Genomic DNA, 19,280 nt, shown 5'->3' on the forward strand with positions numbered 1-19,280 from the left:
TCTGAAACCCATGACCACATATCCCAATATTGAGCTTAAAAGAAATTAAGCTCACTGGACTAACTGGGACTCAAAAATTAAAATTTTTTCTTAATCATTAACCTTTTCTTAATCATTATGTCACAGTCTGTATGGCTCCTCAATAGAAACTTATGTGTTGTAACAGTGTGACACTTCCTTGTTTATATTTTAAACCATGAAAACTCTATCTAAACTGACATTATTATTATCATTTAGGTAGTATAGCTTAGGAAGAAATCATCTTCATAATAATAATGCTCAGTGGAATGAGATGTTTCCATGAGAGAAAGATGCCAGATACCAGAGAAACAGAGCAGCAGCAATCATGTGAGGGCACAGCAGAAGCCAAAGACGTTCCAGGGATTGTGATCTCTGGGTCTAATGTGTTAGAAATTGACCTATCAGAGAGTTTTGTCCTGGTGGGTTGATACTTTGAACTTAGGCTGCCATCTTTTGCTCTTCTGACACGGCCGCTAGCAAAGACACCCCCCATCAAAGATTTGACAGGAAAACATAAGTCAAGGAGGAAATGAGTAATATGCCTACTTGATTATGAAAACAGAACACATTATGCTGCATTGCTAACATCAGTTTCCATTTCCTGTAAGAGCTGAGTCACTACTTTTAAGTCTCTTTTCTGGATCCTGACCTGCCTCAACCTGTAGGCCCATATTTCTGTATGGTGTGGCTGCTAGGCTCTGAAGCCTTAGGCCCCACCTGAGTTTGTCACATAGCCCTGCAGAAAGGCTGTCACTGCCCCAACGAAACATCAAGATGTTGTTGTTCCTTTCTTTGTAATTTAGAAGAAGCCTTATAGACATGCTGATTCAAGCCTATGTGACAGCTAGCACACACAGCAGACAGGTAGATGCGGATGTGACAAAATGTCATTCACCTGATTACCTAGGAGACAGAATGTCAGTGTATTTCCCCCTCAGTTTGTGTGTTCGTATGAAAGCTGTTTGGAGAATGAACGAGAGGAAGTCTTTAGAATGTGAACTCAGGACCTCATGAGGGACCACTGAGAATCTCCCTCCCAATTAAGCATGTGAGTTGTGTCTTTAATTTTGTCTCCTCCACTCCAGTCAAGAAAGAGAGTTTATGTTGGGATCTGGTCTAGAGAAATAATTTATGGTCAGGGCTAGAAACGGACCCTAACATCAACCCATGAACTTGTCTTGTTTTTGAGAATCCTTTTACCCTCCTTGGCCCTCTCTAGTCATCTTCTCTAATTGCATGGTGACCACTATGATGTTTCTTGAGATTTTTCTGCATTTACTTATTGTCCCGTTGTCTCTCTTCTGTAAACCTGCTTTGCAAGCTACTGGTGATTTTACTCCTTAAAAAGGGCCTAAAAATGGATTCAGGGCTGCTCTCGTTAACACAATTCAGGAGGCAGCCATTATCCAGCTCTTGGGTGCGCCCCAATGAAATCAAGCTTACTACAAATTCGGCTCACATTGTGGTAATGGTCTTATTCTCACCTGGTGCAATTAACACTATAAATGAATTTTCTAAATTGTGATTGAAAAGAACCCATTTAACTCAAAACTGGCTTTTCCTTTGCTTTAAGGCTCCCCCTCTTTGAGCTGTGGGTTGGGCTTTTTGGTGATGCAGCTGCCCCAGTTCACTTGCATTTCTGTGAGTAGCTACAATAAATTGATTGACACACCATGCTGTACTTACATGGAATTTCTCCTGTCTGTCAGTGTCTTCCACGTGGGGTAAATAGATAAGTCTTTCTATGAACACAGAAAAGTTGTGTAACAGTAGGCCAGCACTGAAAATGAGTGACAGGAAGTGTAGATTCTTCCCATTACTTCACACGGAACTGCTTCCTTTTGTTTCTGTAGGCTCCTATCTTATTTGGATTTTTATTGCTGTGAAAATACACCATGACCACAGCAATTCTTATAAAGGAAATCATTTATTATGGGCTAGCTTACAGTTTTAGAGGGTTAGTCCATTATCATTATGGCAGAAATCTTGACAGTGTAAAGGTAAAGATAGTGTTGGAGGAACTGGGAATTCTACATCTGTCAAGATGTAGGCAACAGAAGAGAAAAATGTCCCACACTGTGTGTCGCTTGAGCATGTGAGAACTTAAAACCTCCATCCACAGTGACACACTTCCTCTGCCAAGGCCATACTTCTTCCATCAAGGCCGCACCTCCTAATAGTGTCATTCCCTATAGGCTAAGCATTTAAGCACTTGAGTTTATAGGGGTCATACCTATTCAAACCTCCACAGGCTCTGTGTTCAAGCCAGTCCCTGTGCTGGTTTGAATAAAAATAGCCACCAGAAATCCCTTAGGGAAGGGTGCTACTAGGAGGAATGACCTTGTTGGAGGAGGTGTGTCACTATGGGCCAGCTTTGAGCTCTTAGATGCTCAAGCCAGGGCCAGTGTGTCCTTCTCTTCCTGCTTCCCACTAATCCAGATACAGTTTTCCCAGTTCCTTCCCCAGAACTGTGTCTGTCTGTATACCACCATACTTCCTGCCATCACTATAATGGGCACAAGAGAAAGAAGCATGTTCCAGTCAACAAAGCTGAAAGAAACTAGAGATCTGAAGAGCATTTTGACATCAAATATGGAGATGTAAAGTTTGTATTTTGCCCAGCTGGTTTTTGGTCTTGCTTTGGTTCAGTATTTCCTCACTATGTTCCCTTTTCTGCTTTTTGGAATGATAATATATATCCTGAACATGATGTTGTAAGATAGCAGGAGACTTTGAAATTTTAAGAAGGTTCGAGATAGCTATAAATAGACTCGTGGGACATTCGAAGTTGGACAAAGTACATTGTGATATGACTACAAGGCTATGAGGGCCTTGTAGTGTGGTCATGTGGTAGTTTGAATAAAAATGGCCTCCATAGGTCCATAGGGTGTGCCACTATTAGGAGGTGTGGCCTTCTTGGTGTAAGTGTGGTCTTGTGTCAATACGTGTGGCCTTGCTGGAGGAGTGTGTCACTGTAGGTAGGCTTGGAGTTCTCAGATGATGAAGATAGGCCTGCTGGGTCCATGAGGGTTGCACAGAGATGGGCACAGATCACCAAAGACTAGTCAACCAGAAGCAAACTTTATTCTGGGAAAAAATTAAAATAAATAAATAAATAAATCTCCATGGGCACAAAAATCTTATCAGTTATGTGAGACCACAGCTAGAGTTTGGACTTGTAAGCCTGTGGCAAAGGTTGGCTCCTCCTTTTATAGCAAGCATTAGGCAATAACAAAGGAATTTTTAGAGTCTTGAGGTGAAACTTAGACACAAATTGCCCTTCTTTGCAACTTTCAGAAGTAGAATTTTTCAGTTAAACTAGTGTTTATATTTAGTCCATTGTTTTCCATGCTGTCCCCTGATAGTGTTTACCAAGGCTCTGCACCTCCCCTGACACTGCCAGTTTCCCATAGCAGGGAGGGGTAGGGGAAAATGCACAACTGAAATGTCACATACACCCCACCACTTAAAGGTTAACTCAGCTCATATTCAGTTGTTGATCATGAGTGGCCAGTTTACAGAGCTGACCCTCAGTTTGCAGAGGGCTTCTTCAGTCTTGCAGAGAGAGCTGTTTACAAAAGGGAGCAGCTAATCCTTAAGCTGCTGAGAAAGCTACTGACAGCCTGCTCTTATTCTTCTAGGCTTACAACTTTATATTTCTTTATTTCTACATTCTTATGTCTGGAATCTACATTTCCATATTCTTATTCTTGAACTCTTCTGTTCTACTGTGGCGTTTTCTTCCTGCTGCCTGTTGATCTGATGTAGAACTCCAAGTCCTTCTCCAGCACATGTCTGACTGCACACTGCCATGCCTCCTGCCATAACAATAATGTAATGAACGTCTGAACTGTAATCCATCCCCAATTAAATGTTTTCTTTTATAGACCTTGCCATGGCCATTGTATCTCTTCACACCACTAGAAACCCTAAGAGTTCCTATCCACCAAAGTATTGTTGATTATTCTCTGACGGTCATGCTGTTTAATACAAAAAACACTGACATGGATATTCATACCTTCCATGAAGTACCTGAAATGCAACTAACTAGAGATGGCCCTGTTCCCTTTCTTACTATAGCCACCCCTGTAATTGGTTTTTTATTCTTTGTTCTTTGAGGGGTCTGCCACCCAGCTCCCAAATAAATCCCACAGAGACATTCTTTCTTATGAATGCTCGGCCTTGCCTTGGCTTGTTTCTGGGACACTTTTCTTAGATTAAATTAACCCATCTACCTTCTGCCTCTTTTACTTTTACTTTTCTATATTCTATGTTCCTTTCTTTCCTTCTTACTCTACAGCTGGCTATGTGGTTGGGTGCCTGACCCCTGGCATTCACCTTTCCTTCTTTTTTTGCTCCTCCCTCTTCTGTTATTTATTCTCTCTGCCTGTCAGTCTACCTATCCCTCTCTCTTGCATAGTTATTGGCTGTTCAGCTCTTTATTATACCACTCAGGCATTTTAGACAGGCAAAGTAACACAGCCTCACAGAGTTAAACAAATGCAATATAAAAGAATGCAACACTTCTTTGCACCATTAGACAAATATTCCATGGCATAAACAAATGTAACATATCTTCAACTAATATTGAATACAACACACCCCCATTGTAGTTTTTCAGAAAATAATTCATAAATCCAGTCCATTATCATTGAAACTGCCAGTACAAATATCTGATAAACATGCAAACTTTAAATATATTATTTTTTAGTCTTTTAAATTTGTGTGTATACGCGTGTGCCTGCATAAGTCTATGTGTACAATATGCAAGGAGGAGTCTATGGAGGCAAACAGCGGGTTGACATGGACCAGCCTCGACAAAAACACATCTTGTCAGGGTAGAGGCAAAGGGATTTAGAAATAGAGATAAGAATATGAAAATGAAAATAATAACATGGAGAAAACGCCTTTAATCCCAGCACATGGGAGGCAGAGGCAGGTGGATCTCACACTTATCATCCCCTGAAATATTTTGTAAATATGTCTCCCCTCAGGCAAAGGTGGAAATGGATTACTGGAAGAGAAGAGCCTGCCAAATAGCCAGATCCTAGCTTGTCAATCAAACTGCTGCTGCCCAATCTTTCTCTCTCCCGTTCCCTTTTCGTCTCCCGTCTCAGTTACTCTTCCTGTCCATTGATGTGGGCTATCAGGGATCATCTTTATGAATCCTGAGAGCGGACACTACAGTTTTCCATTGCTTGAATTTAATAAACATGTTATTGGCTTAACATGGATAAATCTGTAGAAAGTATCCGTTGTAATTTCCCAAAATTCAGGCAAATGAAGTCTAAGCTCGTCCCAAGCATCATCTTACTACTGAGAAAAGCAGGGCTCAGGTACCAGGGTAGCATCAGGCACGCTTACTAACACGAGTTGTGTAGAATGAAATAACCTTCTTCATGTTTTCACATCCCATGTGCTGCTCTCATGTGCACAGCTTCTCCCATGCTTTCCCACTAGACTCCTGGGAGTTGGTTCTGCTATCCCATGCCTTCCTGAGTACTGTGAAAGATGAACCTTTAAAATACTATCAACAAATTACACTGAAAGAGCTTGTGATTCCCATAAATTTTAATGGATTTATTTTAGTGGAGGGAAAAGCATCACACATAGCAAACTATCAATAAGAGAGAAAAAAATCAGGCAAACTTTTTATTTCATCTTCGGTCTGTAAGGTCCCAGAAAGCTTTCCTTGCATTACTGTCCCCACACTTAAGTCTCTCATTAGCTGTGAATTGGTATCCAGGACTGTGAGAGCGTTTCTGCTTTCAAACTCTCTCCTTTTCTCATCTCTTTTGCTCTGTGGTTGTACTATAGTAAGAGTTTCTGACGACCTAAAATGAATCCTAATTGGAGAAGACTTCTTCGTCCAGCACACTGGCAGGCAGACGATGAAGATTTTCTTTATTTTCTTCAGTAAACTCCATTATATTTTTTTGTTTTTTTAAATTAATTAATTAATTTATTTAAAATTTCCACCTCCTCCCATCCTCCCATTTCCTTCCAACTCCCCCCACTCCCATTCCCCGCGCTCCCCAGTCCTAAGAAAAATAAGGTGCCCTGCCTTGTGGGAAGTCCAAGGATCTCCCTCCATCCTAGAAAGTTGTGCATCTAAACAGACTAAGCTCCCGAAAAGCCAGTACATGCAATACAATCAAAATCCAGTGTAATTGTCATTGGCTTCTCAGTCCGGGCTCATTGTCAACCACATTCAGAGTGTCCGGTCTGATCATATGCTCATTCAGTCCCAGTCCAGCTGGCCTTGGTGGGCTCCCATTAGATCAGTTCCACAGTCTTCCTGGGTAGATGCAACCCTCGCAGTCCTGTCTTCCTTTCTTATATTCTCCCTTCTTCTGCACTTCGATGAAGATTTTCTTGTCACAACACACACATAAGGAAAAAGGTTTGTGTCAGCGCTCAAAGGGTTGAGAACAGCAGGAGTCAGTCCAGGCCACCATTAAGTGAGCAGGTGTAGTGGGGACAGAAGTGAGGGTGAGAAAGAGGTGGCAGGAGCCAATGCATTTAGGTACTTGGATTGCAGCAAGATTGCAGATCTGAGGAAAGCAGTCAGTTAGGAGGAATGGAATCTCAGTGATGAGTACATTATCTTCGCAGAGCTGAGCTGCATTCAGAACTCAGGGTTCATCTCCCCAGTGAGCCTCAGAGCCTGCTCATAGTACAGCTGGGCCTCGGGCATGTTCCCTCTCAGCTTGTGGACTAACCCAAGGAGGCTGGTGCTCTCCACAGGTCGATCATTCTGCTGAATCCGTCTTTCAGCCACTTTCTCCAAAGCTGTGAGTAGTTTCCTCTGGGCATACGACTTTTCTTCTATTTTTAGACCTTTTAAGTAGTGGGTGATGGCCGTGTCTTCTGATTGAAATTGCTGGTAACGGCCATAGCGGAAATGAATGTCCTGCTCTATGTGCCCACTGAGGTTCTTCATGTTCAGCGCTATCTGGAAATTTGCCTCAGCTTCTTCATATTGGCGAATTTCTGCCTGTGTTTCAGCCATGCAAACATAAGCTGCATCAAACGTGGGCCTCAGCTTCACACTCTTCTGAAATTCAAAGATGGCCCGTTGTGCCAATTCCTTAATGCTGCCAGGCCTTCGGGTCTGTCTGTTCCTGGATGTCTTCAGTTGGATCATTTGTTGCCTGTAGCAGAACCCTATTTTGTAATGCAGGTAGCCAGACTCAGGTGATGTCTGCAAGGCCTTGCGTAGGAGTTGGAGAGCTTTGTCTATGCAGTCTTTCTTTAGGTAATACTTGGCAGCATGTCGAAAGACATAGGTTTGACAGGATGTGCTGCTGAGGGCTTCTTCAATGTGTCTTTCTGCTTCATCTGTTTCTCCTATGTCCTGAAGTTTCAGGGCAAGATAAACTTTAAGATATGGATCTGCCAGATTTAACCTGACAGCCTTCCTCAGGGGTTCCAGAGACATATTATTGTCATCATTGTCTTCACGATACGCGGCGACAGCATAGCCAGTGTTGTATTCGGGGTTTTCAGGCTCAGCTTCCAGAGCTTTTGCAAAGCAGGCCAGGGCTCGTCTATTATACTTTTTCCCACATTTCAGCAAGGCCCAGCCTTCCTCACAATGCACCTCGGCACACTCCATCCTGTAGCGGAAGGGATTTTCAGATTCCTTGCAAGTATTCTCCACCTTGTCCAGGTAGCTCTGGGCTTCTGCCAAGCTGCCCATGTGGTAATGCACCCAGGCACAGTTGCCCCAGGTCACCAGCATTTTCTTGCCCAGTGGCTCTTCCTGGATCAAGGCTTCTGCTTTTCTCAGGCTCTGCAGGGCTTCCTCATGCTGGCCTTTCAGGTGTCTCACATAGGCCCGGAGGTTGTGCATCCCCACTGGGCTCATGATGTCTAGGAATTTGATCTGCTCTGAGATTCTCATTTCCAAATCGGGTATGTCAGCGTCTTCAAACAGCAAGCTCCACGTGAAGTGACAGCTCAGCTGAAGGAGATTCTCCTTGACCTGATCAGCACCAGCATTCTCTCTGTGAGAAGGAAGCAGGATGATTGGTTATGTGAGACACGGGCAGAATCTGACACCACGGAAAACACATTTTACAACATTCTTGCTTATTTCTTGGAAATCTAACATTTTGCCCTTTTAGAATTTCTTGATATCTGTTTTTTACATCGATCCCTCAGTTCCACTTACTACAACTGTCAGAGTCTCCTTGACCATGCACGTCCATGTACGTGTACTTACCATCTTAGCTTTTGAGTTCATCCATTTATTCAAGACTGGACACAGTCACAGAGATACAGGCTGGGTCTGTATTCTTATCAAACTCCTGCCCTGAGATGTGAAACTCGATAAAACTATTATCCCTTCCCCACTGTCTGTGAGGAGAATGTGTACAAGTGCCTGCCACCTGAGCTGACCTAAATAGGAACTATTTGTCATTGCAGGCCCTTCCCTTTTCATCTCCGACACCAACAGCTGGTGTCCAGTCAGAAGTAGGCTACTCAGAATCGACATGCTCTCTGCCTTGGAACAGCCTTATGACACTAGCAATATGATTTTCTCTGGATCTTTTCTCTCTGGGCAACATAGATGGGGGGGAGGGTGACTCAACAATGGTGTAGGAGGTCCTTCTGTATTTGTGTTGCTTTCGTTGGTTATTAAAGAAACTGTCTTGGCCTAGTTGATAGGGCAGAACTCAGGTTGGCGGGGAAGACCAAACGAAGAAGAACAGAGTTAGGCTATACCATGGATCTCCAGCTTGAGACAGACATAGGTTAGAATCCTGCCAGTAAGCCACTGTCACATGGTGATACACTGATTTAATAAAAACGGGTTAATTAAGATGTGAGAGTTGGCCAAGAAGAGGCTAGATGTAATGAGCCAGGCAAAAATTTAATTAATACAATTTCTGTATGGTTATTTCAGGTGTAAGCTAGCTGGGTGGTGGGATGCCACCTAATCCTCCTACTCAGGTGGGTCAACAACACCCTCCCCTTCTACAGAGTGGCACATAAGATGTCCTCTCCTATGGTTACAAAGAATCCCTGCATTCTAAACATGCATCTACACTTTATGGGCTTTCTTGTGTTGCTATGGAGCAGGACAATCACTTCCCTAGACTGTTTCACTAATACCTCAATATCACACTTTACCCATCTGTGTAATGGAAATGATATCAGTGTTTCCCATTTCTGGTCTTTGCTGAGATTAGTGAAGCTAAACACATGGCTATGTTATAAACTACACAGGAGTTTCCTGCTTTTTTACCAGTGTTGAGAGCAAGAGATAGAATTGTGTGACTCGGGTTTTGTAGGCACCCACAGCTGCACCTTTGAGTCTTCCATGGCTAGACGGGAATAGGCCCTTGGTCCTATTGGTAGTTGTCTGCCAGAGGCCAGAGATGCCAAAGTGCTTAAATTAGCTGTTTTTGGCTTTGATCTGATCAGATGTCAAGAATAGCAGCAGGAGGTGCTATACCGTGTTAGGTCTGTCCCATAAAGGACACTCTAGCTTGGAGCCCTTAAGAGTTGACAAATGGAACATGACAGCCATTTAGAAACCTCATGAATCAGCCAGCTGGACTCACCAGCCCATCCATCCCCTATACCTCTATCCTGATAATGGTTTGATCAAAATCCTGATGCCTTTGGATAACCCCCTCCCCTTTCTGTATTCAATGTCTACAGTAGGATCTTCATCTTCTTTTGTTCAGTTAAGTTCTCATAATATGTCTGAATTTTGATAACCCCAGTTAAAATCCATGAGCTCTAGTTTTAAATACTACAAGACCAGAATACAGCACCATCTCCTCAAAGGAAGTGTTGTGTGACAGGCCAAAATGCTAGAAAATCTCCAAGATGCTCCTGTAATAAAAGTGAGTTTTCATACAAAGAATTAAGATAAATACAAATCTAAAATAATCAATACATTACAGCGCTAGCATGAGTATTCATATGAGAGAAAAAGGCATATATAGCACAGAGGATGGCATTACAGAAAGACATGGGTCAGAACACTGAGTGCATGGTAAAGCCCTTCTGCATACAGGGGGCTATAGGAAAACTCCATAGGCCCAGTTGCTTGCCCAACAGAACTTTGGGGGCTCTATATATCTAAATAATATTTTTTCTTACATAAAAACCTCAGTTCTCCATTCTTCCTTTCCTCCTGCCCCCTACATCCCCTTCTTTCACCCTCCATCCACTCCTCAGAAGGTATGGCGTTCCTTGGGGACTCAACAAAGTATGGCATACCAAGTTGAGGCAGGACCAAAACAATTCCCTCTGTATCAAGGTTGAGTAAGGTAATCCACCATAGGGAATGTGCTCTAAAAAGTCAGTTCATTACCTGAAATAGGTCCTGATCCCACTGTCAGGGAGCCCCACAATAGATTAAGATACATGACTGTCACCCCATATTCAGAGAATCTATTTCAACACAATGCAGGTTCTACAACTATCAATCCGTAGTCTGTGAGTTCCAACTAGCTCTGGTCAGCTGTCTTTATGATTTTCCCACCATGCCCTTCACCCCTCCCCCAGTCTTGTTCATATGATCCCTTCTCCCTCTCTTCAACTGAATGCCAAGAGCTCAGCCCAGTGCTTGGATGTGGGTCACTGCATCTGCTTCCATCAGTTACTAGATGTAATTCTGTGAAGACAAGTAGAGTAGTCAGCACTAAAAAGCAGTGACTTCTTGAAATTTGCAGACAAATGGATGGAACTAGAAAAAGCTTCCTGACTGAAATAACCCAGTCACATAAATACAAACACAGTATGTACTCACTCATAGTGGATATTAGGCATTCTGGCAGGGTTCTGAAAAATTGAGATAGAAGAAAGAGAAGAACACAAAACTTCCCTAGCAAATGTAGACTCTTAGAAGTGACAATCTGGAAGCATCTACTCTGAGACAGGTACCTTTGATTTAGAGAAGCACACATCTCAGTAAGGGACTCGATGGATAGATGGCCCTTCCATTTTGGAAATCTTACAATCTTTTGATTAGTTTTGAATGCCATTTCTCTATTTAAGACCAGAGATAGAATTCACCTCTAAAATTTTTGAAAATTTCATTGGCTTGAATGACCAAAGATGAGCTGCACAAAGATGATAACAATGGACAGGAAACATACAGATCAGATAGGAAGAGTCAGTGAGGCCTCATGATACACAAAGAGCAATGATCAACCAGTACAGTGGGGTAGGGAGAGCTGGTATCCCCCTGGCTAGGCTGTACAGCACCCGATGTCCAACCTTGATACCATACATAACAAGAAACAGTATAAGGACTGGACAGGTACACACACATATCTATGTTTATATACGTGCATACATTAACAATCAATGAAAAAAGGAGGCAATGTTTCTGGAGCAGAGTCGGAAAGGCAAATGTGAGGTCCTTGAAATAGGAAATGAAAAAAAGGTAGAAATGTAATTATATATTAACCACAAAAATAAATCCAAACCTCATGCAAGAATACATTAAAGTAAATGAAGAACAAGCAAAAACATTTTTTAAAGCAGTCATAACTATCAGGAAATGACATTTTAGGGGCTTCTTCTAAGCCTTGTTCTCTCCATGTTTCTTCTTATCTCACGGAATTTCAATTGTGTTTGTGGAGGGGCTGCAAATACCAAGGCCCTCCTATGAAGGCCGGTGGACAGCACTAGGCGCTGGTCTTCACCTGCTTGTTTTCTGCATCTCAGCTCTCAGTAATTGCACTAAGACTGCCATTCTCCCGCTTCCTTGGCAAGCCCTTTACCACTGAGCCATCTTTCCAGCTCCAGTCTAAGTCTCCAAGGGAAGCAACTGTGATGCTTCCTTCTCCTGTCATGTGGTATTTCATATCTTACAGAGAGTTGCATTATTTTGGGGCCCCATGGAGAGCAGCATCAGTGACAATGAGCAAAGCTTGTTGAGTAAAAACACTGACAGCCCTTCCTTCCCTTGGCTTCAAGCAATGGACAGAGGATGCTTAAAATGACCTTGATGTACCAACCAGCAGAGGTGTCACAGCTCTTTGTTCATGCCATATAAAGGGTCATGAGCTTCATGGACCAGTTCTCTTTGGGCTTATCCCTCATCTCACTTGTCCATTCTAATTTCCACAGCACTGTTTCATAATAAAATATTTCTAGTTCTCTTTCTAATCATATACCCCTGGTAGAGTTCTATTGATGCTGGACACAATTATTTGGATATTTGAAAAGTGCCCCTGGAAATGGTTGGCAGTTGTCCCTGTCCTCAAGTCTTTACTGATAACATTTGGTAAGCCAGGTTAGAAAGAGTTAAATGCAGAAGTTTTTTTTTTTATAGTCTCCGTGTCTGCCTGTCTGTCAGTCTCTCTGTCCCCCTCTGTCTCATTCTGTTTCTCTCCTCTTGTTCTGTCTCTGTCTGTTGAGCAGCACAAAGTCCTTGTCCCCTCAGATGAGCAGGAATGAAACCAGCAATGATAGACGCATGGGATTGTTTCTTCAATTAGAAATATGGATAACTTGTTTTTCCACCCTGAAGCCTTCGAATAGAGATCATTCATAGCCTGGTGATTGTGCTCTCTGTAGAGCCAGATATACAATGCTCCCAAAGTAGGACCAGAGGTGGCCAATAGCTAGGTGTCCTTTGCTTTATCTGTATAGGCAAGCTCACAAATCAGGGAGGGACGTGTCTAATGCCCCTAAATAACATCTATGCTATTTGTATGACTGATACCTCACAGAATCCTTCCCTGGGACCTTAAGGCAACACATAAAAGCTACCTCTACAACCCGTCTTATTAGAAGTACTTGGAATTGAGATCCAGTGCAATTATGCCTCCTTTTGGACAGAGCATTGTATTACACCAAAAAACTTTTTTTTTCAAATTTAATTGGGCTTAATTCAATATTCTCACAACAAACTGCGTGGGGGTCAGATTCTAGTGAAGAGTTCAAGAATAAGAATATTAAAATGTAGAATCCAGAAATATAAATTTAGAAATCAAAAAAAATTGTAAGTCTAGTAAAATGAGAACCGACTGTCAGCAGCTCTCTCAGCAGTTTGAGGATGAGCTATTCACAAGGGGTTATTTTGCTTTACAACACATAGCTCTATTTACAAGGCCAAAGCATCTCTCTGCAAACTGAGAGCTAGCCTACGGATATGAGCTGAGTCAACTTTTAGGTTATAGATATATGACCTCTGGGTTAAGCCTTATATCTGCTATGTGAAACTGGCAACATCAATGGGGACAACACAGGGCTTCAGTAAACACCTCCTGAACATCCTAAGGAAGACAATTAAGATTAAGTATAAACATTGGTTTAACTAAAAAGCCTTTGTTAATGGAGACTGTAAAATAAGGCAATCTGTACCTAAGTTTTCTGTAGGAGGTTCTTCTGTTTATGTGTTGCTTTCTTTGGTTAATGAATAAAGAAACTGCCTTGGCCTTTGATAGGGCAGAACTTAGGTAGGCAGGAAAAACAGAACTCAATGCTAGGAGGAAGACAGCAGAGTCGGAGAGCCACCATGGAGCCGCCAGAGTCAGACATGCTGAATCTTTCCTGGTAAGCCACTGCCACGTGGCAATATACAGACTAATAGAAATGGGTAAATCAAGATGTTAGAGTTAGTCAATAAGAATCTAGAGCAAAGGGGCTGGAGAGACGGCTCAGTGGTTAAGAGCATTGCCTTTTCTTCCAAAGGTCCTGAGTTCAATTCCCAGCAACCACATGGTGGTTCACAACCACCTGTAATGAGATCTGGTGGCCTCTTCAGGCATACATATAGACAGAATATTGTATACATAATAAATTAAATTTTAAAAATAAAAAAAGAAGCTAGAGCAAATGGGCCAAGCAGTGTTTTAATTAATACAATTTCTGTGTGGGTATTTCGGGACTAAGCTAGCCAGGTAGCTGGGATGAACAAGCAGCCTCTCCCTAAAACAGCTGGCACTCCAACGTGGTCACTAAATCTACATAAAACCATAGAGGACTTGAAAAAGGAATTATAGAAGAAAACAATATATTTACATAAAGTTTAACACAGCTTTTTGCTGTTTGCTGGTGGTGTTTCATAGCTCCTTTAAGACAGATTTTCCTGACTCAGAAGTCGCAACAGGAAAACAACAACAACAAAAAACGGCCTTTTACATCAGCCTAAAATAATCCATCTCTGGCTGTGGTCTCAGCTAGCTGATAAGCTCCTCGTTCCCCATGGAGATTTTTTTTTTTTACTGGATTCTTGTTTCTGGAATAAAGATTGTTTCTACTTTATTAGACTTTGGTTGTCTATCCCCACCTCTGCATGAGCCCGCTAGACCCTACATCTAGAAGTGTGAACACCACTGGCTGACTAAGGTGTGTTCAACGACATTTCTTTCTAGCCCATGTAGGCCATTACTCCTCTGGCCAAGGCATTTGCAGAGAGCCCAGCATTTCTTCTTCTCTGACTCTCTTTGTCTCTGTCTATGAAAGCACTAAATGCATGTTTATTCCTTCTGTTCCAGGGCACGTAAAAATGGTGATCATTTTTCTATAGAAACATTATCATAGTTTAGGGCGATCAGATTCAATCCTGCTTTCTTTGATTTCCCTGCCTACAGCAACCCACAGAAGGAATTAGAGACGCTGTCCTCACATAATGGGAAATAAAGACATTGGCATGGTAGCTAAGAACACTCTGAAATCTGGACACCATCTGTCCATGGAGATCAGCCTTGACTGGGAGGCCCCCAAGGATCCTTGTGGGGAGCTGTGCCCCAAGGGGAGGCACATGCACTTGTGGATAAGCACTTGCAGCAGGAAAGCTGAGCAGCACAGAGGCAGCTGCCATTTGTGTGGGCAACAGGGACAGAGAGCAACCTGGATCCCACTGCGCATGTGCACTTGTAGATCTCAGCATCCAGCCTCCCCTGTGCACTTGGAGATCTCCAGCCTTTCTCAAACTGCAGGCACTCAATTGCAAAACACAGTCCTAGCCACCTGCTAGAGTCATGGGAAATGTAGCCCCAGGCACAGCTTAGTCACTAGACCTATGACCATGACTGTCACCTGAAAGCTCTTAAAGTCTTCTGCCTCCTTGTTTATTTTATTCCACAATTTTATACCTCTGTGTTTTCTATATTTTTCTTTCCATACAACCGAAGCTCTCAGCCTCCTCCATACTGACGTTCTGTAGATGTTTTTATGAGCAAGAACATAAAATAGTTGCCTTTGAAAGAGATGATCACTATAGCCCTAGATTTTATAGAAAACAACTCTACAGACTCACATTTTCAACTCAAAAGGCAGTATCAACATAAAACAAGAGACATTTACATAAAAAGACTTAACATGGAAGCAGCTAGTGTTGTGCACGCCTTTAATCCTAGCACTCAGAGGCAGAGTTTACAGATCTCTGTGAGTTTACAATGAGCCTAATCTACAAGAGCTAGATCCATGATAGGCTCCAAAACTACAGAGAAACTCTGACTTGAAAAACAAAACCAAAAATACCCAGAAACCAAAAAAATAAAAAAGACTACACGGTGCCTAGTACTTCTTTACATTTTATATATGTGTATGGATATAAATATACATACATATATGCATAAATTCCTGGTGGTATTTAGTTTCTTGCAGGAAAATAATTAAATATTTCATATCAAATATAATAAAATTTCCACATTTTGTCTCTTACTAAGGTACAGAAAAAAAATGTGTCCTCTCTTGGGTTAACCCAGTCAGGGATGGGCCAAAGCACTTGAACCAGTAACCTTGAACAGCATCTCCAAAGATCCACTGGGTATCTCTAGGGTCCATCCCAAGAGCAATGAAGATGTGGGGTTAGGAGATGGCATGGAAGATACTCTAAGCAGCTTCTATTTTTTAGGACTCTAAGTACATAGAGTGGTAACTTATTGTGTTGTAGGAGATCACATGTTTATCTCGACTACCCAGAACCAAACTGACCACACAGACACTGTATTAATTAAATCACTGCTTGGCCCCTTAGCTCTAACTTCTTATTGGACAACTCTTACATCTTAATTTAACCCGTTTCTAGTAATCTGTGTATCACAATATGGCTGTGACTTACTGACAAGATTCTGAACAGAGTCTGTCTCTGGTGGAGTTACATGAGTTCTCTCTGACTCTGCTTTCTTTCTCCCTGCATTAAGTTTGGTTTTCCTCACCTAGCTCTGATCTACCCTATCACAGGCCCAAAAAGTTTTAACCAATGGTATTCATAGCATATAGAAGTGACTCCCACATCATTATTCCACTCCTGAAGTTCTCATTGGTAATGTCTCTCTCCATGGGATGAGCATGCGAATGTATCACCCAGGGATTTGAACTACATGTCTGAGACAGTCTTAAAAACTCTAGCAAGTATTCTTTCACTCATCCAGCCTCATGCCCACATTATAATCATTGAATAAATTCTCTGGTCCATCAGTACAATTAGCATCCTTGTTCCCTTTTAAGTAGTAAAAAGAGAACCCATAAGACATAACAAATCATTGTAAGAGACTCATCAGAGCTGGACACAAGCAAATATCTGTGTCCTGAGTTCACTCAACCTGCAGAGCAGGGAAATCCTTACCCCATGGTGGCTGTGAAGGTGGCTGCAGTTGTCTGGGTTTTCACCAAAACAGGACTCCTCAGGATCCTTCCTTGATGCTCTGCTCTCTTCTGGACTTTCACACTAATTGGACTTCTCATATATAAGCTGGGAAGAGTGCTATAAAATGAGGTGTGGTGTGGCATACACCAGTGGGAAAATGAAACTGGAAACTGGAACAAAAGTCGTCAGGTTTCTCGTCAGTGAAACTGTGGACAACCAGGTATTGGCCTTCTTGCTCTCTCCTCTGAACTGATGGGGTGAAGTCTCTGGAATAGACTGACATGGTAGTTCCACTGTCTGTCCAGAGAGAGACATCCCTGCACCTGGAGATGCTGTTACCAAGGGGTTGATGGAAACAATGTTAACATAAAGAACCAGACTGGAATCTTCACAACACAATTATTTATTCATCAAAAGAACTGATATTCTGTACTTACTCTTTGGAAGTGAGACTATAGTCATGTTGATTTGATGGGATGGCAAAAGGGAAGTTTAGGGATAGCAGAGTCCATCTGGAAGTTGGTTCCTCTACAGTCCGGAAGTGGTCCAAACCATTTGGTTTGCTGTGAGGCTTTCCTTATCAACTTCTGCAGATGCCATAATGCATGTCCACCTCCAACTGCAGAGGCTTTACTAGTTAGATCGTAGGTCTGGGACAAATAACCAACCACTTTAATATAAGCAGAAGGGTTAGTATAAAAGGAACGTAGCCACTTTTCTACCTGAGAGAGATCTGAAAAAGAAAAGGGAACATGAACTTTTATAATGCCATTGATTCGTGCCATATCCGGGAGAGGATAGAAGAGGGCAGAACTATGTTCGTATCCAGTATGGGAGGAGACTGGGGAGGATTGGGAGGTGGTAGCCCAGTGTCCAGAGGAGGTTTATTGGTGGAAAGTTGGGGTAGGACGGGGAGGGCGAGAAGGACATGTAGGTGGGTAAGGTGGAAGTTGACCTTAAACTTCCAGATTGGCAAGGAAGTGATAGACAGGGAAGGAGAGAAATGTAAAAAATGTTGCTTCATAGGAGGGGGTTGGGTAGTGTGGGCTTGAGGGAGTAGGGGAGGGACCAGTGCCTTTGACTGCATGGTCCAGTTGGAATTATTAGGGTCACGATTCTCAGATGACTGGAAATTTGGAGGCGTTGTGGCCTTAGCTACCAAGACCAGTGACAAGAGACACTGGTTATGAAGGGAAGGGAAAGAGCACAGAGCTGAAAAACCATGGACATATGTAAGCTCTGCCCATTTTTCCTGAAGGCAACAAAAATTTTCCAGGTTCCCGAGGATAGTAGCTCAAGGTTTCCTTCTGGTATCCAATACATTCCACTGTCAAGATAGTATTGAAGCCAAATCTTAGTTGCATAGGGAAGTTAGCCATTCGGGACAAATTGTATAGGATAGTCCCAATTAATAAAGATTTTGTAAGAGGCATCCCAGGGGCGACAGCAGATCTAGCTTTGAACTGCAAGTGCCCATTTTAAAGTCTATGCCCAACTGTGTGGCCTAAGTCTATTACAGTGTGTCCACTAAAATAGCTCTTCCGTCTAACTGTGTTTGGAAAATTGAATGCTAAGGTGTCCCTAAAGCAAAAAAAGGTCCATCTCAGCTAGGCCCTGTCTTGCCGGTCTAGCCGCTAAGATCAGAGCTCATGGAGAAGGCCTACAGCTTCCACAAGCGTCTTATAATCAATAAAAGTAAGTACAAATGGGTACCCCCAAACACCTATAGCATAGACAACAAAAAAAGGACCACCTAGATGCAGTTCTGTATCCTAGGAACCGATTTTAGAGTGGCATGGAGAGCTCAGATTGTAGACTAGGGGGCTTTTGACATGTGGCCTATGGCCACAACGAAAGGCTACCCTACCCGGTGGGACCTCCAAGATATTAGGAATTTTCCTAATGCAAGTTCTCTGCTGATGCAAAAAAAAAAAAAAAAAAACAATCAAGCCAATTTACAAGTCAAACTTACAAATATCCAAATTTAATGGGACTTCTAAGCTCTTAGGTGGCCTGGAGGAAGAGGTAGAGGAAAGAGAATACAAGGGAACTTTCTGGGGAAACAGTTTGAATAGACTGGGGCTGTGGTCAAAATTTTGGCAGGCTGTCTTGACCCTTATCCAGGGAATGGTCAGGGCTTGGCAGGCACAGAGACAGGTCCTCCAAAAATGGAGACAAAAGAATGGGGCTTACAGTTCCAACCCCTTTAGCCATTGGATAGAGCCAGAAAATACACCAACTGCGCTCAGCCCTCATCCAGCCCAGACTGACAAATGGTGTACACCTGGGAGAGGAAGGGAGGCTTCTCTACAAAATCATTGTGGAGAAGTCTGTGCCATACCCCAGTCAGGGCCTATGTCCAAGTCCCAAGCCCTGCTACAGCAGTGATCTGTGTTGCTGTCCAAAGGCTGAGTTATAACCAAAGGCCATGTGAGTGTCTGGGTTCTGTGCTGTCACCTGAGGCCATTGTGACATTTGTGGTCAGGGTGGCCTGCAAGGGCCTTGTCTGGGTCCATGGTCTAATGCAGTTTGTGTTCTAGCTCAATCTGTGCTCTCAGCATCTATCAAAGGCCATGGGGATGTCCTTGGTCTCTGCCAATCCATGAAGCCATCAATATCTGTAGGCTGTGCTGCTGTAGGGTACCAGATTGTTGTTGGTGGCCATCTTGATGTCCTCTGACAGGTC

At 42.7% G+C, this 19,280-nt stretch overlaps 1 protein-coding gene across 1 annotated transcript; it reads right to left on the reverse strand.

Moving 5' to 3' along the window:
- Positions 1 to 6,569: 6,569 nt before the first annotated feature.
- Positions 6,570 to 8,224, reverse strand: LOC142851413 (antiviral innate immune response effector IFIT1-like). Its single transcript, XM_075975260.1, has 2 exons — positions 8,175 to 8,224; positions 6,570 to 8,030 (listed from the first exon to the last, which is right to left on the reverse strand). The coding sequence occupies exons 1-2, from the start codon at positions 8,222 to 8,224 to the stop codon at positions 6,650 to 6,652; spliced, it is 1,431 nt and encodes a 476-aa protein (XP_075831375.1). The 3' UTR covers positions 6,570 to 6,649.
- Positions 8,225 to 19,280: the final 11,056 nt, after the last annotated feature.

The sequence above is a fragment of the Microtus pennsylvanicus genome, chromosome 5 (genome assembly GCF_037038515.1).
Source record: "Microtus pennsylvanicus isolate mMicPen1 chromosome 5, mMicPen1.hap1, whole genome shotgun sequence".
Lineage (NCBI taxonomy): Eukaryota > Metazoa > Chordata > Mammalia > Rodentia > Cricetidae > Microtus > Microtus pennsylvanicus.

Coding starts and splice junctions, on each gene's coding strand:
- LOC142851413 (XM_075975260.1), bottom strand. CDS start 8,224: ATGGTCAAGGAGACTCTGACAGTTGTAGTAAGTGGAACTGAGGGATCG. Junction 8,031..8,174: donor AGTGGAACTGAGGGATCGAT/GTAAAAAACAGA, acceptor TCCTTCTCACAG/AGAGAATGCTGGTGCTGATC.